Raw genomic sequence first — 18998 nt, 5'->3', positions numbered from 1 at the left:
CGGGGCGGGCCCGGGCAGGGCCGGCAGCCGGGCTCAAGCCGCTGGGCAGCGGGGAGGCGGTGCCCAGGGCAGCTTGTGGGCAGCAGCAGCGTTGGGGCCGAGCTCCGTCCTTAACCCTTGAGCGGCCTCCTCTGCCCGGAGCCGCAGCGCAGCGGCACCCACCGCAGGCAGCGGGCGGGGGGCTGCAGCCCACACCGCGGGTAGGAGCCACGGTGCTGCCGCTCGGACCAGCCCGCTCCGCCTTCCCCTGGCATCTGCCCCCTGCCGCCTCTGAAGCGTTCCTCGTCTCGCTGTAGCTCCTCTGAGGAGCAAAGGCTGAGAGCCCTGGAGGCGCTGAGCCCGGAGAAGGGCAGCCCCGGAGGGGACCTGAGCAATGCTCAGCAGCAGCTGAAGGACCTGTGGGGGGCAGGAGGCTGGGGCCAGACTCCTCTCAGTGGTGCCCAGGGACAGGACAAGGGCAGTGGGCACAAACTGGAACCCAGGAGGTTCCAGCTGAACAGGAGAAGTTGTTTGGTGTGAGGGTGCTGGAGGCTGGAGCAGGCTGCTCAGAGAGGCTGTGCAGTCTCCTGCTCTGCAGAGCTTCCAACCCCCCCTGGCCGTTGTGCTGCTGGGCAAGCTGCTGTGGGTGCCCTGCTGGAGCAAGGGGGTCAGACTGGATGATGCCCGCAGGTCCCTTCCAGTGCCCACCACTCTGTGCCACACGTGGCTGTGCCTCGGCAGGAGCTGCTGCACACCAAGGAGCTTCCTGCCCTGAGCCTGCCCCTTTCCTCGCAGTCCTTTCCGAGATGGAAGGTGAGACCTGCACGCAGGATGCAGCCAGCTGATGCCATGGTGCTGTGCTCTGTTCTCCTGTCCTCGCCTTCAGCCTCCTTTGCTCTTGTTTTCCCAGGCAGAAATGTCTGCAGGACCATTTCACAACCCAAAGGACTGGTTGCTGAGTGAAGAGTCAGCCAGGGGCTCATCTTTTGATGTTCTCCCACGAGCAGCACCGCATTTCTTGATGCTGAATTTCATCCACCAGTCTGTCTCCTAAGGTCCTCCTGCGATTCTCCACTCAGCCTTTGCTGCATTATTACTGCACTGGATAATGTCACCAGTGGATGTTGTCACCTTCCTGCTTCCTTGCTTCATTGCTTTCCCTCAGTTATTTTTCAGTGTAGTTGGCATCCCTCTGCTGAATTCCCTCCACCAAAACCCCTTTAACCCTTCCTGCCCTGTCTTTCTAGCACTTGTCCATGTGCTGGCAATTCCTCTTCTCCCTTTTCTCATTACGTGTCCTGAGCACAATCAGGGTTGAGTTCAGGCTGGAGGGACGAGTGGCCTGTGCCAGCCCAGCCCCCCTGATCCCCTGCTTGGTGGTGCAGTTAAAGCAATCTCAGCAGAGATCTGAAGAACAGCTCCCCACAACTAACCCTCTCCTGAGCCCTCCACAACGTTCAGCCACTGATGCTCCATCAAAGTACTTCTAAAGTGGCTAAGTGGCTGCAGATGCCACACCAAAGTCACTTCAGAAGCTGCTGTCACATTTGTGGTGGGTACCAAGGGAGAGGTTATCATCCCAGCTGGTAGCTCAGCTTATTCATCCTTGAATTCCCTTGGAGCCCGTGGGCGGCACTGTCTGATCCTGGCAACCTGGTACTGCTCATTTCAGCTTGGCTTGAAGCTCTCCTAAAGCAGACTCCCTGTTGAGGGCTCCATCTGGAAGTGTTGCTGCCTGAACTCCCCCAGCTCTCACAGCACACACATGTGCAGAGAATTCACCTGGGACTTCACCTTCAGGCCTGACCTTCCCTTGACTGCACAAGACATAGAATCATGGAATGGTTTGGACTGGAAGGGACCTTAAAGTTCTTCCAGTGCCAACCCCTGCCAGGGGCAGGGACACCTCCCACCAGCACAGCTTGCTCAAGGCCTCATCCAGCCTGGCCCTCAACACCTCCAGGGAGAGGACATCCACAGCCTCCCTGGGCAACCTGTGCCAGTGTCTCCCCAGCCTCACTCTCAACAATTTCTTTCTCCTCTCCACTCTCACTCTCCCCTCTCCCAGCTCAAAGCCATTGTCCCTCAGCCTGCCACTCCCAGCCCTTCTCCACAGTCCCTCCCCAGCTCTCCTGCAGCCCCTTCAGGTACTGGAAGCTGCTCTAAGGTCTCTCTGCAGCCTTCTCTTCTCCAGGCTGCACAGCCCCAACCCTCCCAGCCTGTCCCCACAGGGGAGCTTCTCCAGCCCTCTGATCATCTTTGTGGCCTCCTCTGGACCTGCTCCGACAGCTCCAGGTCCTTGTGCTGGGGGCTCTAGAACTGGACATCCACTGACTGAAGGTCTCCCTGCTTGTGTCTTCTGAACTGTGCAGGTTCTATTATTCAATGTTCTTCAGTCTCTTTCCCCTTGCCTTATTTTGGGGGTCAGTTTTTTTGTTTGCTTGGGGGTTTTTGTTTTGTTTTTCACATTTCTCCTGCCAAATCTCATTCTTTCCACCTCCTACATTGGACAAGAATTATTTAGGAAGGATTTCTTCTTATTCTGTGAGCATCCCCCATGCTGCTGCTTAATCACACCAACCTGCTTTTGTCCTCTGTTCTGATGGCACCAGCAGCATGTCTGCCACCCACTGCCTGGTCTTTAACTGTCTCCAATGTCACCTTTAAGCATTTAAGTCTTTCCACTCTCCTGTTTTACCTTCATCAGTTCATTTACCTGGCCCTGAGCAAGGCCTTTGACACTGTCCCCCACCACATCCTGGTCTGCAAGCTGGTGCCACATGGGTTTGATTGGGTGGACCACAGGATGGACAAAGAAGTGGCTTGATGGCTGCACCCACAGAGTGGCTGTCAGTGGCTCCATGGCCAAGTGCAGGCAGTGACAAGTGCAGTCCCTCAGGGGTCAGACCTGGGACCAGTCTTGCTCAACATCTCTGTGGGTGCCATGGGCAGAGGCACTGAGTGCAGCCTCAGCAGGTTTGCTGCCCACACCAAGCTGTGAGGTGCAGCAGCCAGGCTGGAGGGCAGGATCCAGCCAGAGGGAGCTGGGCAGGCTGCAGAGGTGGGCACAAGCCAAGCTCAGGAGGCTCAACGAGACCAAGGGCAAGGTCCTGCAGCTGGGTGGAGGCAATGGCAAGCACCAATGCAGGCTGGGCAGTGCCAGGCTGGAGAGCAGCCCTGAGGAGAGGGACTTGGAGGTGCTGCTGGAGGAGAAGCTCAGCAGGAGCCAGCAGTGTGCACTTGCAGCCCAGAAAGCCAAGCAGAGCCTGGGCTGCAGCAGCAGCAGTGTGGCCAGCAGGGCCAGGGAGGGGATTCTCCCCCTCTGCTCTGCTCTGCTCTGCTGAGACCCCACCTGGAGTACTGCATCCAGTTCTGGAGCCCCTGGGACAAGAGGGCTGTGGAGATGCTGGAGTGTCCAGAGCAGGGCCAGGAGGATGCTGAGGCTGCAGCAGCTCTGCTGTGAGCACAGACTGAGAGTTGGGGCTGTGCAGGCTGGAGCAGAGGAGGCTCCCAGGGGACCTTCTTGTGACCTGCCAGGATCTGAAGGGGGCTACAAAAAAGCTGAGGGACTTTTGAGGCTGTGAGGGAGTGCCAGGAGTGGGGGGAATGGAGCAAAGCTGGAGGTGGGGAGAGTGAGGCTGGAGGTGAGGAGGAAGTTGTTGAGCAGGAGAGTGGTGAGAGGCTGGAATGGGTTGCCCAGGGAGGTGTTTGAGGCCCCATGGCTGGAGGTGTTTGAGGCCAGGCTGGCTGAGGCTGTGTGCAGCCTGCTCTAGGGTAGGGTGTCCCTGGGCATGGCAGGGGGGTTGGAACTGGCTGCTCCTTGTGGTGCCTTCCAGCCCTGACTGATTCTGAGAGTTCCATTTCAGAAGTTTTTAAACCCAGGAAGATTTTCAAGCATAACCCTCAGAGGCTCCAGTACCAGAGGTGAATGCTGAGCTCTGTGCCACAGGCCAGATTTGGGGTTCCTGTTTGATGGTTTTATCAGTCTGACCTGACCTGTGAACCTTTGGGTTTGGTGCCACCACTCTGCTTTGCTCTGAAGGAGAGCAGCTGGGGTGAAAGCAGCATGGTGTGCTTCCACGGTGTGTGCTGCAGGCATGAGCTCAATCTGCCACCTTGCAGCTGTGACAACCTTTCTCCAGTCTCCCAAAACATCTGGAAGCTCACGAGGTCCTCCTGGAACTTGCTAACATCAGACAGATGTTTGCCCACTCCCAGTGGCCCAAGATGAAGCAGTGTGAGCCACCAGCAGGAGCTCTTTCAGGCCTGGATGTCCCCATCAGCTGCACAAGGCCATGTATGTCCAGGACATGGCACTGAGCTGAACAGTCAAACTGCCTCCCAAAAGCAGCAGAACAGATCCTCAAGCAGCTTGCCAGGCACCACAGCTCAGAGAAGGATGGCTGCAAAAGGGGGTGTGGAGGTGCAGAGCTCCCTGATGCTAACCCACTGCTCTCATTCTCATGTCCCATGTCCTCATTCTCTCCCTCCATGCTCTTCACAGCCCAGCAAGCATGACCACATTTTCTCCCCAGAAGTCCTCTGCAGCTCCTCTTCCACATAGATGTTCCTATCTAGGAAGCCTCATTCATTAGGCCTTGTTTTGGTGCCAGGTAACTCAGTGGTGTGTGCAAATGAGGAGCACTTTGTGCTTCAGAGAACCAAGGCACCAGAGGTGCAGGAAACACATGGGGAGTGTCTCCATGGGGATAGAAGAGGTGGCTCACTGGAAACATCCTGGAGGGTGTCTCTATGAGGACAGAAGAGTTGGGCCACTGGAAACATCCTGGAGAGTGTCTCCACAAGGAGAGAAGAGTTGGGTCACAGGATGCATGCTGGAGAGTGTGTCCATGAGGATAGAAGTTGACTCTTTGACCTATACTGAAGAGGCCTGCTCCAAGAACATGGCCCTGTAGCCTAACCCTTGCCCATGTGAAGGCATCCACCATGTAAGAGGGGAAAGAGGACTTCTGAGAGCTTCATCCACTGCAGAGCCACACAGGTTACACAAAGCAGAGCTGCCACTTCCAAGTGTAGCTGGCTCCTTTCAGCCACAAGACCTCCAAGTTACAATGCTGGCAGACCTTGGCTCACACAGCAATGAGCAGGAACTGCTCTGTAGGTGTGGACATGTCTGCTGCAGCCCCTGGGACCTTTCTGGAGTCACATTCCCTGCAGCCACTTCCCTCCTCTGGCACAAGGACAGCCTGGACTCCAGAGCTAGACTGAAGGCAGAACCTGTGCTAGCTCCCCAAGCCCCCTCAGGATGTCACTTCTCACCGTGCTGATGGCCTGACAGACCTAGGACTAGGGATCATCTTCCCTCTCTGCCTGCTTCACCCCTCACTCCCATCTCCTTCCCTACCTCATTCCCTTGGATCAGGACTGCCCTAAGCACCTAGTTCTGGAGATTCCTGAGCTGGAACCTCACCTTTCTGCTGCTCAAGAGGGATCTCCCTGTTGCCCCTGCAGTCACAGAGCAGGAGTGAGGCTTCTCCCTGCTCAGAGCTGCAGAAGTGTTTAACCACTGCACTTCAGCCTGGTAAACACAGTAAGTGGTGAAAACAAAGGAAACAAGCACTGAAAAAGGTGAGCAAAGAGCAAATATTTCTGCTCTTTGCACTGGATTACCTCAAATAATAAAAACTTAAATCCTTATGTCCTCTTCTCTGTTTGTCCAAACCTTTTCAGTTCATTTCAAGCAAGAAAATATTTCCTTAAAAACCCCAAAAAAAAAAATCAATCACCACTTCCAGGGAATTAAAAAAATGATTAGGACCTGCTCAGCTCCTTCCTATTTCAGGACATTTTAGGCTGCCTACAAAGCAAAGTTGCAATATGGCCTTGATTGACAAGCTGCAGCTTGCCACTGTGCCCACCAAGGGCATTTCCAGCAGGGAACTTCACAACTTCTTTGTTACTTCCCAAGATGCTTAAAGCCAAAAACCCTCTCCCAAATATGAATTATTACAGAACTTCCTGTGCAGGTATTAGAAAGATAAAATTGGAAGTCCTCAGCAGGTCAATCTTCTAACAAGCTGAATGCAAACAAGCCCAAGGGATGGGAAAGCTCAAATTCTAAAGGGTTTCTACCCCAAAAAATGAGAAGTTAAATATTTCTTTCAAGAAAGGAGTCCTAAAAAGACTCTGCATAGAGCACTCTGAAGTTAGGCTACCACCTGGCACTGAAATGATCCCTTCAGGAAACACCACTGGTATTCCTTACACTGCTAAGGGGAAAAGGGAAAACCAAGAAGCACTCAGATTGTGCACAACAGTGGCTGAAAATAAAGCCAGGGATGTGCCCTGCAAGTCAAATCCTCTCCCTGGAGTGTTTTTACTCATCACTACATTAAAAAAAAACCCTTGTAAAGTGATGCTTGGATTGCTGGCATCGCTTAGGAAACAATCAATAACCACCTCAGAAGGCCAAATGTTAGCTCATTTCAGCACCTGCCCCTTGGCTGCACACGGACAAGCCAGGAGGGCAACCACAGCCACACAGCTGACAACTTGAGCTCCCCTACGACTGCCTCATACACCCAGCTCCACCACAAGAAGGCCAATTCAGCTCCAAAGGCACTGCTTGTGGCATGGACTTCAGCAGGCCCTTACCCCAGATGGTCCTTATGCTGTGCTTTTTGCTGCACTGCTTCCTGCTGAGCATTCCCAAGTTCCGCTGCACTGCTTCCTGCTATTTCCAACAGCTTTTGTTGCACTGCTTCCTGCTGAGCATTCCCAAGTTCTGCTGCACTGCTTCCTGCTGAGCATTCCCAAGTTCCACTGCACTGCTTCCTGCTATTTCCAACAGCTTTTGTTGCACTTCCTGCTGAGCATTCCCAAGTTCTGCTGCACTGCTTCCTGCTGTTTCCAACAGCTTTTGTTGTACTGCTTCCTGCTGTTTCCAACAGCTTTTGTTGTACTGCTTCCTGCTGAGCATTCCCAATTTCTGCTGCACTGCTTCCTACTAAGTGCTCCCAACAGTGTCTGCCCCACTGCTTCCTGCTGAGCATTCCCAAGTTCTGCTGCACTGCTTCCTGCTATTTCCAACAGCTTTTGTTGCACTGCTTCCTGCTGAGCATTCCCAAGTTCTGCTGCACTGCTTCCTACTAAGTGCTCCCAACAGTGTCTGCTGCACTGCTTCCTACTAAGTGTTCCCAACAGTGTCTGCTGCACTGCTTCCTAAGTGTTCCCAACAGTGTCTGCTGCACTGCTTCCTACTAAGTGTTCCCAACAGTGTCTGCTGCACTGCTTCCTAAGTGTTCCCAACAGTGTCTGCTGCACTGCTTCCTACTAAGTGTTCCCAAGTGTCTGCTGCACTGCTTCCTAGGTGTTCCCAACAGTGTCTGCTGCACTGCTTCCTGCTGAGCATTCCCAAGTGTCTGCTGCACTGCTTCCTAAGTGTTCCCAACAGTGTCTGCTGCACTGCTTCCTGCTGAGCATTCCCAAGTTCTGCTGCACTGCTTCCTAAGTGTTCCCAACAGTGTCTGCTGCACTGCTTCCTGCTGAGCATCCCCAAGTTCTGCTGCACTGCTTCCTAAGTGTTCCCAACAGTGTCTGCTGCACTGCTTCCTGCTGAGCATCCCCAACAGCCTCTGCTGCACTGCTTCCTGCTGAGCACTGCCAACCCCCTCACTGTGACCACGCTCTGAAAGCAGGTGGAAGGGAACAGGAGAAAGCTGGAGAGGAGCCAAGGATTCATTCCAACCTTTACTTGGTTTGCCCCCCCTTTTTTTTTGGTGTGTCTGTGGGGTTTTGGTTTTGCTCAAGAAAACTTCCATGCAGAGTTCTGCAGACGAATTGCTGAGGCCAGAGCCTGCCTTCTGGCCCTGGCACTGCCACGGACACTTCTAGCCACACAGGAGGAAAAGCTTTTGCTACATGATTCTTGGTTTTGGGGGGCTTTTTTCTCTGTTTGTTTTCAACTTTTGAAGCCAACAACATGTTCTCATCTGAACATTACAGTTACTGAGTCCTAGCAAGAATTCCTAACCAAAAAAAAAACAACCCAACTGTACATGAGTTTACAAAGGTATTAACATATAAATAAAGGAGAAGCTTCCTGCCCGGAGCCTCCACAGTAGTCTTTTTGCTTGAGAATATTAATACTGGAAGGGTAGACCCAAGCCCTTTCCACAGCACCAGTCAAAGCCGTTCTGCTCAAGCATCACAGGGTTTGTGTTTTGTTTTCTTCAGTGCCTCTGGCTTCGATGAGCAGTCTGTCATTACTGTGCAAAAGCAAGAGTCCAAATGCCTTTGAGAAGGAATCCTGCTGCTGAGAGGCCCTGTGCCACCCGGTCACCGCTCTGGGCCCAGCTCCTGCTGGAAGGTTCTCTTCTTCTCCCGACAGTGCTTCTTGTGAGCAGGCCAATCCTTCTGCTGGCACTGCGACCCGCAGTACCTGGCCACCTGGCAGCGCCCACAGATGTTGAACTCACGTAACTGGGAAGAGCACAGAGACACTGTTAGTGAGCCTGGAAAGGGCCCAGCAGCACCCCTGCCTCACCTCCCAGCAGGCAGTAGCATCAGGCACTCTGCACCCAACTACAAACAACAACCAGCGTCAGGCACGCTGCACCGTAACAACCAGCGTCAGGCACTCTGCACCGTAACAACCAGCGTCAGGCACTCTGCACCGTAACAACCAGCGTCAGGCACTCTGCACCGTAACAACCAGCGTCAGGCACTCTGCTCCCACCACAGTAACAACCAGCGTCAGGCACTCTGCACCCAACTACAAACAACAACCAGCGTCAGGCACTCTGCTCCCACCACAGTAACAACCAGCGTCAGGCACTCTGCTCCCACCACAGTAACAACCAGCGTCAGGCACTCTGCTCCCACCACAGTAACAACCAGCGTCAGGCACTCTGCTCCCACCACAGTAACAACCAGCGTCAGGCACTCTGCTCCCACCACAGTAACAACCAGCGTCAGGCACTCTGCTCCCACCACAGTAACAACCAGCGTCAGGCACTCTGCTCCCACCACAGTAACAACCAGCGTCAGGCACTCTGCTCCCACCACAGTAACAACCAGCGTCAGGCACTCTGCTCCCACCACAGTAACAACCAGCGTCAGGCACTCTGCTCCCACCACAGTAACAACCAGCGTCAGGCACTCTGCTCCCACCACAGTAACAACCAGCGTCAGGCACTCTGCTCCCACCACAGTAACAACCAGCGTCAGGCACTCTGCTCCCACCACAGTAACAACCAGCGTCAGGCACTCTGCTCCCACCACAGTAACAACCAGCGTCAGGCACTCTGCTCCCACCACAGTAACAACCAGCGTCAGGCACTCTGCTCCCACCACAGCAACAACCAGCGTCAGGCACTCTGCTCCCACCACAGTAACAACCAGCGTCAGGCACTCTGCACCCAACTACAAACAACAACCAGCGTCAGGCACTCTGCTCCCACCACAAACAACAACAATCTTGCCTGGGGAGGTGGTTGGGATCCCAGCCCTGGAGATATTCGAAGTGAGCTTAACAGGGCTCTGGGCAACTTGATCTAGTGGAGGATGCCCCTGCTGACTGCAGGGCAGATGGACTGGGTGACCCTCAGAGGTCCCTTCCAACCCAGACCATTCTATGATTCCATGATCTGGAGTGGGTCCAGAGGACAAAGACAATTAGAGGGCTGGAGAACCTACCCTGTGGGGACAGGCTGGGACAGGTGGAGCTGTTCAGCCTGGAGAAGAGAAGGCTGCAGGGAGACCTCAGAGCAGCCTTCCAGTGCCTGAAGGGGCTGCAGGAGAGCTGAGGGACTTTTGACAAGGTCTGGGAGGGCCAGAATGAGGGACAATGGCTTTGAGCTGGGAGAGGGGAGACAGAGTGGAGATGAGATAAAAACTGAGAGTGAGGGTGGGGAGAGACTGGCACAGGTTGCCCAGGGAGGCTGTGGATGCCCCCTCCCTGAAGATGTTCAGGGCCAGGTTGGACGAGGCCTTGAGCAAGCTGTGCTGGTGGGAGGTGTCCCTGCCCATGGCAGGGAGTTGGCACTGGATGAGCTTGAAGGTCCCTTCCAACTCAACCCATTCAGTGATTCTGTGAACCTATCTGACAGGGAGGCAGAGTCTTCTGCATCTCATTCTGTGACTACACTGCTTCGTTTCATCTACCCAGAGCTCCCCTCAACAAAGGGAGGGCTCCCAGCTCTCCCCTCAGTAAAGGTCACTCAAGTTCACCCTCAGGACAGGCTAAGATGTCGTGTTTGGATTCCAGTGCCCTCAAAGCCTCTTTACAATGCTTCCTCTTGTCTCACACAGCTGCTTGCTCACTCCAGCTCGTGGTCCCTAGAGGAATGCTTCCACCTGTCTTTTTGTACACTCTGCAAATCTCACTCCTTCCTGTAAACCCCAAGGTCAGTCACTGCTCCAGCTCAAAGCCACATTCCCTCAGAAAACGATCAGAGGGTCTGAAGATTGCTGCCAAAGGACACCTGAGCTAAAAAGAACAACTGCTCCTAGTGCCTGCGTGGCACATGTAAAGCTTTACGTGCCAAGGACAAAGCCCCAGTGCCCAGGGTAGCCCGAGGCACTGCCTGCTCCCTGGCAGCTCCTGGGGACATACCTGCTTTTCAATCATCGTGCAGGGAGGGTAGTGACATTCATAGTAAGTGCAGGAGTTCTCCTCCTCCTCCACCACATCCCCGTTGGCGTTGTAGTAGCGCGTTACATTCAGGACAGGAAACTGCTCCTCTATGGGGTCTGTGGGGAGCTGCTGGATTGCCAGCCAGTACAGGCTTTGTTCCCTGCCAAAAACAAGGGCAAACGGAGTCCAGAAACTCTCAACAAGCATGCAGAGACATTGATTGCAGCTTCATTACTAAGGTAAGTAGGACAAACATTGCAGTTAGGCTGTTACGTCTCAGACTACACCATACTCCTTACATGTTTGATGCATCCTAGGGTTATTTTAGCCTGAAGACCAAAGAAATATTAGAGGTATCTGTGAAAAACATGGCCTGAACACTGGCTCTGGAACTCCCAGCATCATCTGGAGCAGGAGAGGACATTTAGACTGGAGATGAGGAAAAAGTTCTTCAGAGTGTGGCTGGGGAGACACTGGCACAGGTTGCCCAAGGAGGCTGTGGCTGCTCCCTGCCCAGAGGTGTTCAAGGCCATCTTGGATGAGGCCTTGCACAACTTGGGCTGGTGGGAGGTGTCTCTGCCCATGGCAGGTTGGAGCTCAAGCTCCCTTCCAACCCAAACCACTCTATGCCATTCTATGGCATTCAAAAGCAGTTTACTAACCCCTGGACATCCCTGCCTTGTGGGTGCTGCAAGTGTTCCAGAGCAGTGTCTTGCAGGATGTGAAGTCTGTGGGTCCCCAGCAAAAGTGAACATGTCTGTGTCATGGCCTAGAGTAACCAAATCCATCCTGCCACCAGGAGTCTGATCTGCTCTGAGTGACATCAGTGCAGCACAGCATGTAGGAGGGCCCCACAAGGGATGGATGCTGATGCCAGGAACTCAGCTGGGCTTCAATGAGTGCAAGCACTTAGCAGCTGCTGGCATCTCTGGGCTGTGTCACAATTCCAGTGCCTGATGACAGTCAGAAGCCAGTAAAACCTGCAGACTTAGCTCAGTGTGCCCAGATGGCATCAGGAAAGGGAACAGAGGATTCCTGTTCACTGTGCTGACATCTGGCACAGCAGGACCTCTACATAACACTGCTGTAGGGTTGGATGGTCCCTTCACAGCTCACACCAGCACTCAGCATTAACTGCTTCCCAAGAGAGGAAGCCAAGGTGTGTAGTGATGTGCAAGTAGCCCAGGGTCACAGTAAGAAGGCTCTGCCAAGATGAGAACTGCCAGCAGTGCCCAGGTGGCCAAGAAGACCACCAGCATCCTGACCTGCATCAGCAATGGTGTAGCCAGCAGGACCAGGGAAGTGATCCTGGCCCTGTGCTGAGCACTGGTGAGGCCACACCTTGAGTATTGGGTTCAGTTTTGGAGCCCTCACTACACAGACACTGAGGGGCTGCAGCGTGTCCAGAGAAGGGAAAACAAATCTGGTGGAGAGTCTGGAGAAGAGGGCTGAGGAGGAGCAGCTGAGGGAGCTGGGGGTGTTTAGTCTGGAGGAAGGAAGGCTGAGAGGAGACCTCACTGCTCTCTACAGCTCCCTGAAAGGAGGCTGGAGCCAGGTAGGGGTTGGGCTCTTCTCCCTAGTAGCAAGTGACAGAGGAGAAATGGCCTCAAGTTGGTCCAGGGGAGGTTTAGGTTGGGTATTATTCACTGACAGAGTTCTCAAACCCTGGAAGAGGCTCCCCAGAGAGGTGGCTGAATGCCCATCCCTGGAGGTGTTTAAAAGAGGCAGAGATGTGGTGCTGAGAGCCATAGTTTAGCCTCAGCCTTGGCAGAGCTACTAAACAGTTGGACTGGGTGGTCACAAAGTTCTTTTCCAACCAAAACAATTCCACAGTTCCAAACATCACTTAAGGAAGCAGACAATCCTACTGCCCTGTGCCAGACCTTGCCATACCTTTGTTTGCTAGAGATTTCTTCAGCTTTGGGCTTCCAGCCCCACGGAACCAGGCGCAGATTGTCCAGGCGGTTGTCCACTGTCACCGAATTCAGATGCACCACCTGAAAGCCAGGAGCAATCCCTCCCCGGTGCCTCTCCCTGGAGGAGACAAAACCAGCTTGAAAAGTCAGCAATGAGTAAGACTCCAAGGCCAAGAATCCTCTTACTTCCAGAAGGATGGATTCATTCCAGGCTGCTGCAAACAGCTGAAACTGAAACAGACACAGGAAAACCTGGGTTGAAAACAAACTGCAGTGCCTGCTTCACATCTAAGAGCTCCCAGGAGGAAGAGACTTGTTCCAGGAGGCTGTTTCCACTCCAAATGAGTTGAATCAAAAGGACTCCTAAGGTCTGTTCAAGTTGCAGTTCCTGCAAGGGCACCTATGGCAGTGCTGTGTCCCCGGGAGCACAGCTGCTGACTGTGTGACCAGGAAGTTGTGTCAGGCACCTTTCTGAGAGCCGGGCTCTGGTGTGCAGTCAGAGTGTGCTGTGCATGCAGAAAGGGCTCTTTACAAGCCACAGGGAAGAGGTTTCACCAGGTATGCTTATTAAACTCTAATGGCACAAAGCCTGCCATGGCTCCACGACTGACCAAGAGGCATCTGAACTTGCCCTAAACCAAACACAGGACTGCTGGTAAGGAGGCTGAGTGCACATTAAGTCCTGCTGCAAGTCTTCCCCATGGCCTTCTAGCAGTTTCCACCTCCCATCCCACCTTCTTTTCATCTCTCCTTGCTGTTTCATGAAGTATCAAGTTTGTAGATTGGCTTGGAAGGGACCTTAAAGATGATCCAGTTTCAAATCTCCTGCCCTGTGCAAGGACACTTCCCCCTCAAGGCCTCATCCAATCCAGCCTTCAACACCTCCAGGGAGGGGGCAGCCACAGGAACCAAGAGCAAACTGTGCAGAAGAGGAAAGGGAGGAGAGGAGCCCAAGATTAAATTAAGAAACACTTCAGAGATGGGTTAGATAATGATGCTTTAAGGAAGGCTGGAGCTGGGGAGAGAGGACTGTCCATGACACCAGGAAAACACAGCAGGGTGGCACAGAGCCTGCCAAGCCCAGATCTGCACCCACATTCCCCACCAGCAAGCACTGCCAAAACCCACAACCTGTGAGCCCCTCTGCCTCACTCTGGGCAAAACCACCCTTCTCTACATCACTGTCAGCTCCTGTTCCCTCAAGTGACAAAGGCCAAAACTGGGCCTTGCTGATGACTGCCGAGAGCCAACACAGTCCCACCTGACTGAAGTGCCAGAATTAGCAGCGGTCCCTTTCCTGCACAACGGATGGCAGCAGGGAGCAGAGTGAATCAGGAGTGTGCAACGAAGGGCAGGCTCCTGGAAGAACCTGCCTGCTCCCTTGCAGAAGGGCAGAGAGAAGCAGCAGCCTCACTAACCACAGAATGGTTTGGGTTGGAAGGATCTGGAAGATTATCTCTTCCAAACCCCCCTGCCAGGGGGCAGGGACACCTTCCACTAGACCAAGCTGCTCAGATTCCCATCCAACCTGAGCTGGAATCGTTCCAGGGACAGGGCACCCACAGCTTCTCTGGGCAACCTGCTCCACTCCCACAGTGCTTCGTCACCCTCACAGTGAGGATGCAGCCAGCTCTCCTGCAGAGCTGTAGCTTCCACCTCTCCCCAGCACACAGGAGCTCCTACAAGATGCCAGGCAAGCCATGCAACCCAAAACTTTCCAGAGGATTCCCTGGGTACTGATTGTTTCAGCAGCTTACTTGAGAAGCAAGCCCCCTTCTACGAAGTGCTGAGCACACAGAGCAGCAACTCCAGTCCCCCAGTGAGTGGGTTTCAGGCAGAAGGAAGAAATCAGCTCTTGGATGTCTTTTTGAACATGCAGTTAGTGATACTGATGAGTAATCTCCTGATGCTGCACTCATGTCCCCAAGGAACATCGCTGCACCCACCCAAAACACAGCAAGCTGGGGCCTTCTCTACAGGGAACAGGGCAAGCAGAAGGGGACACTTACTGTGCAAGTGCCCAGCCAGAGACATTCAAAGCCTGCTGTGAAGGGGCTAACAGCCCACCCTAAAACCACAAGAAGCACAAGCAAGGCTGCAAGGAGGTCGTCCTGTAAGAACAGCACACAACCCCAGCATGGTGGGGCTGGAAGGGACCTCTGGAGATCATCTAGCCCAACCCCCCTGCTAGGATCCACAGCAGCTTGCCCAGGGTCACAGTGCCCAGGTGGGTTTGGAAGCTCTCCAGAGAAGGAGAGCTCCACAATCTCTGGGCAGCCTGCTGCAGGGCTCCAGCAGCCTCACAGCTGCAGCCAGCCTGGGTATTATCCAGATCTTGGTTTCTGTTTCATGCCTCAGTTCACCTTCTGCAGAGATCAGCAGGGATGGACTTTGGGGGAAGAGCAGACGCTGCTACCAGCTCCCTGTTGCAAGTGAAAAAGATAGCTGCTAACTACATCTAACAGCAATTCTAAATCTGCTTCACTTGCAGCAGCACCCAACAGGTGCCCACTCACTCCAGCCTACCCCAGAAGCACACAAGCCATCAAGTTAATTTTTTCCCTGGGAGATGATTTTTTGGGCCTAGGTCTGAGGAAGAACAATTGATTTCAGAGGGGTTCAAGCACACTGCTGTACCTGCAGCAGTCTGAGCTCTCTGCTTTCAGTTTAGCCAAAAGTAAGGCTGGCACTGGATGGAGCAATGAGCACTCCTGCCCATCTCGTCTGTCTTTCCAAGGCTCCAAACCCTCCAGCATGATTGCTGCTCCCAAAGGCAAGGACCAACCACTACAGCAGACTGCTGGGTGGTGTTCAAAGCAGTCCCCAGTGCGGACAAGTGCAAGTGATCTGCCCAGGAGGAGAAGCTGTTACACAGCACCTGTAGCCAAAAGACTGAAGGCATTTGGAGGCTCATCACAAAGATCTACTGACCTGGCCTGTGTCAGCTTGTAACTCCAGACCCCAAAATGTACATCCTCAAAGGGAGCAAACCAAAGCCAAGGAAATAGTCCTTATTTTCTAGTTGCAGAATTTGACCCTGCAGCTCTGCTGCCTGGCAGGTCACAGCTGCCCCCTGTGACTTCCCCAAACCACTATTACAGGCACAAGCTCAGATATTTTTTCACTGGAGTGACACAACTTGAATTACCTAACTGAGCACCTTGGGATTATTTCCTAATTTAAGTAAAACAACCCAGAAGAGACAGTGACTGGGCTGAGTAATGAGCAAAGAGCAGGACTGTCATTATCTGCACAGCCTCTAACCCTCAGCCAGAGCCATTTTAAGGTGCTGGTTGGTGCTACTTAGAGGTGACAGTTTCAGCTGTGTGAGATTCAGTTAGCAGGAGCAGGCAGTGCTTTGCCACACACACTGCAGCCAGCTTTGTGATAATTTTCACTAGTTGGATGTGCAACAAGATTAAACATTAACAGAGGAGGTTAAAATCCACATTTAATGAGCAGATTGTAAATAATAATAATAATAGCCTCTGATATTCTTCCTGTCTCCCAGAGACTGCTTTGGGGAATAAAAAGCAACCTGGAAGGATAAAGAAAGTACAGCAAGATCTTGGGTACTGATTTTTAAAGGTGGTTTAGAGTCTATAAAGGGAAGCTTGAACAGCACTGGAGAAGGCTCTGGGGAGACCTTAGAGCAGCCTTCCAGTACCTGAAGGAGGCTACAGGAAAGCTAGGGAGGGACTTTTGACAAGGACTGGGAGTAACAGGATGAGGAATAATGACTTTGAGATGAGAGAGGAGACAGAGTGGAGGAAGAAGAAATTCTCGAGAGTGTGGGGAGACACTGGCACAGGCTGCCCAGGGAGGTTGTGGATGCCCCCCGCCTGGAGATGTTCAAGATGAGGTCTTGAGCAACCTGAGCTAGTAGGTGACCCTGCCCATGGCAGGGGGGGTGGAACCAGACAGAACTTTAAGGTCCCTTCCAACCCAAACCATTCCATGACTTTAGGACTCCTCAGGTGTAAACACAACAATACTCACCTCTCACTGCTCTCCCAAGGAACAACATTTTAGGAAGGCTCAGTGCAAAACCAAACCACAGTCAGAGCTACGAGGAACCCCTGCGCTGGGCTTCCAGCTTAGTAGTTGGAAGCCTCCTGAGAGGACTTTAAGTATCACAGGCCGAGTATTCAACAACACAGGAGATGGTGGTAGCAAACTCCACCCCGAGAGAAGCCTTGGGGTGCTTTGCTCTCCTTACAATACCCACCAGAGCAGCTCATGCAGCAGGCGGCCAGATCCCCGTCCACGGTTTTTGTCGAAGGCATAAGCGAAGATTTTAGCACCATTTCCATCAGCATCTACCTCCATCCGAGCCTGGGGAAGAGGACAAGGCTGAGAGATCATCCAGAGCTGAGGAGCAGAGCACAGATGTGCCACTGGGACCCTGGAAGGACCCAACATTTAACGCTTGTCTCCTAGAGGTCACTCGACCTTAACGGAATTGGAGTTGTTTCAAGCCTCCAAGGGAACCTCAAGCAGCTCTGCTATTGTTGCTGAAAATGGGAAAGGGAAGAAAGGAGACTGGGCACAGCAGGAGTCCTGCCTGGACAAAGAACAGCAGCCACCCAGTTGTGAGCTGCAGGGCCAGGATCCATTCTCTGCTCTGGCACAGACCCACCGCCAAGGCTTTCACTCCAGTGGCTGCTCTACACCAATTAATCAGGGACTGCCAGTGACAGGAGTGCTCCTGCCCTCTTTTCTCCACTCCACAACTCAGGGCTGGCACCAACACTCATGAGCTATACTAAGGACTGGACAAATTTTGGCTGCTCACAGCACATCAGCACCCTCAGTGACCACACAAGCTTAGGGTGATCATCCAGAGAGGAGGAAAGGGCAGTCAGGGAGCAGCACCACCACAGCACTTCAACTGAGAGCAGCTCTGCAGCACCCACTGTGCTGTGGGCATTGGGCAGAGGATGGATGGCAAAGGATGAGCCCTGCCCCAGAAAAGCCTCAGGTTTAGGAGATTTTAGTGGACTCTTACAGCTGAGAATTCTTTCTCTCTCAAAGCCTGGAATCGGGGGGATGCACTAGGACAGGGGGGATGCACTTAGCCTCTATCAGGGGATGCTAAGAGAAGAAGTTTTTCCTGCTCCCACATTAAGTGACAACAGACTCAGGTTATCCCCGCCCAGACTGTTTGCGAGGTGAACATCTGTACCCTTTGCCAACCCCGACAAGGGAAAACAAACTGAAGGTTCTGGAAAGGCACACAAATCGCGAACGGGAGACAGAAACACCGACGCCAATTCATCAATCAGTGAAAAGAAGGCTCGCTGGAAACAACAAACCCAACAGGGCTTTTCCCCTTGGGAAGCGACCACGCTGGGATTTCCCTGCCGGAGTGGGGCAGTGCAGGGCTGGGCGCTCCCGGCCGTGCATGCCCTCGGCCGTGACTCGCTGTCGCCTCCGCCCCCGAGCGCTGTGAGCCGGCCCCGCGGCAGAGCCCGCGCAGGCACCGCCAACCCGGGAGGTGACGGCAACGGGGCCCCGGAGGACGGGGCGGGGGCAGGCAGCGGCCGGTCTGCCGAACACAGGAGAGGGTCTCGGCACCGCGAGTCCAGAAAGAAGCAAATTAAAGCGGCCACCTGCAGCTAAGAGCGGCGGAGCAGCGCGGACGGGACGGGGCCGGCCCCCGGGGAAGCGGCATCGAGAGAAGAGGAGGAACCGAGCGGGGTGGGTAGCGGCGAAGGTAGCGGGGCAGGGACGGCTCACCTCGAAGGAGTAGCTCTCCACCAGCGGGATGTCCTGCTCGTCGATCAGCGTGTACTTGGTCTGAAACACACCGCGGCCGCCCGCCGTCCGCGCGGCCGCACGGCCCGGCGCGGCCCGCCCTCCCGCGCCCTCCCCTCCTGGCGGCACCGGCCGAACGGCCCGCGCCTCACGCTGCCTCTTCCCCTACCCCGACCACAGAGGCGGCGCGGCCCACCAGCCCCGCTCCCGCCCCGACCCCCGAACCCTCCGTTCCGCCCGGCGCGGCCCGAACCCGGCCCGCAGCGCCCGGCCGCGCCCCCCCGCGGCGCCCTCAGGCCGCGGCCACGCCGCGCTCACCTTGCCGGCCACCCGGCCGAGCCGCACGATGCCCAGCTTGAAGTCGGTCATGGCGGGGCCGGGGCCGGGGCGGGCCGGGGTGGCGGCGCCGCGCGCTCCCCTCAGCGCCCGCCGGCGGGACCCGCCGCTGCCACGCGCCGCCGCTCGCGCACACCCGGGCAGGGGGCGGGGCCCAGCACCACCTCCCCCCGCCGGCTCGGCCAATGGCGGCGCGCGGCGCCCCCGCGTCGCTCTCCCTACGCCGCCCGCTCGGCCAATCGGGGCGCGGCGCGGGATCACGTGGGGAAGGGGGGGCTAGGGGGGGCCGCCTCGCGCGGGCGCGGGTCTCGGGAGCGGGGGGGGGGGGGCGCGGGCGGTGACGTCACGTTCGCGGGAAGCTTTGTGCCGCCAGCGCCGCGGAGCGCCAGGCGGGGCCGGGATGCCCCGGAGCC

General features: G+C 54.8%; 1 protein-coding gene across 1 annotated transcript; it reads right to left on the bottom strand.

Annotated features, from left to right (window-relative positions):
* Positions 1–7676: 7676 nt before the first annotated feature.
* ZMYND19 (zinc finger MYND-type containing 19) lies at positions 7677–18699 on the bottom strand. Its single transcript, XM_064171452.1, has 6 exons — positions 18568–18699; positions 18232–18291; positions 16721–16827; positions 12470–12610; positions 10556–10736; positions 7677–8421 (listed from the first exon to the last, which is right to left on the bottom strand). The coding sequence occupies exons 1-6, from the start codon at positions 18616–18618 to the stop codon at positions 8278–8280; spliced, it is 684 nt and encodes a 227-aa protein (XP_064027522.1). The 5' UTR covers positions 18619–18699; the 3' UTR covers positions 7677–8277.
* Positions 18700–18998: the final 299 nt, after the last annotated feature.

The sequence above is a fragment of the Pogoniulus pusillus genome, chromosome 35 (assembly GCF_015220805.1).
Source record: "Pogoniulus pusillus isolate bPogPus1 chromosome 35, bPogPus1.pri, whole genome shotgun sequence".
NCBI lineage: Eukaryota > Metazoa > Chordata > Aves > Piciformes > Lybiidae > Pogoniulus > Pogoniulus pusillus.
The sequence above is the reverse complement of the archived record's forward strand: the minus strand, read 5'-3'. Positions and strand labels throughout refer to the sequence as shown.

Excerpts from the sequence above, each read along its gene's own strand:
- ZMYND19 (XM_064171452.1), bottom strand. The coding sequence starts at position 18,618 with ATGACCGACTTCAAGCTGGGCATCGTGCGGCTCGGCCGGGTGGCCGGC. Across the intron at positions 12,611-16,720 it reads CTGCTGCATGAGCTGCTCTG|GGAGAGGCACCGGGGAGGGA; the intron begins GTGGGTATTGTA and ends TGTCTCCTCCAG. Across the intron at positions 8,422-10,555 it reads GCACGATGATTGAAAAGCAG|TTACGTGAGTTCAACATCTG; the intron begins GTATGTCCCCAG and ends TGCTCTTCCCAG.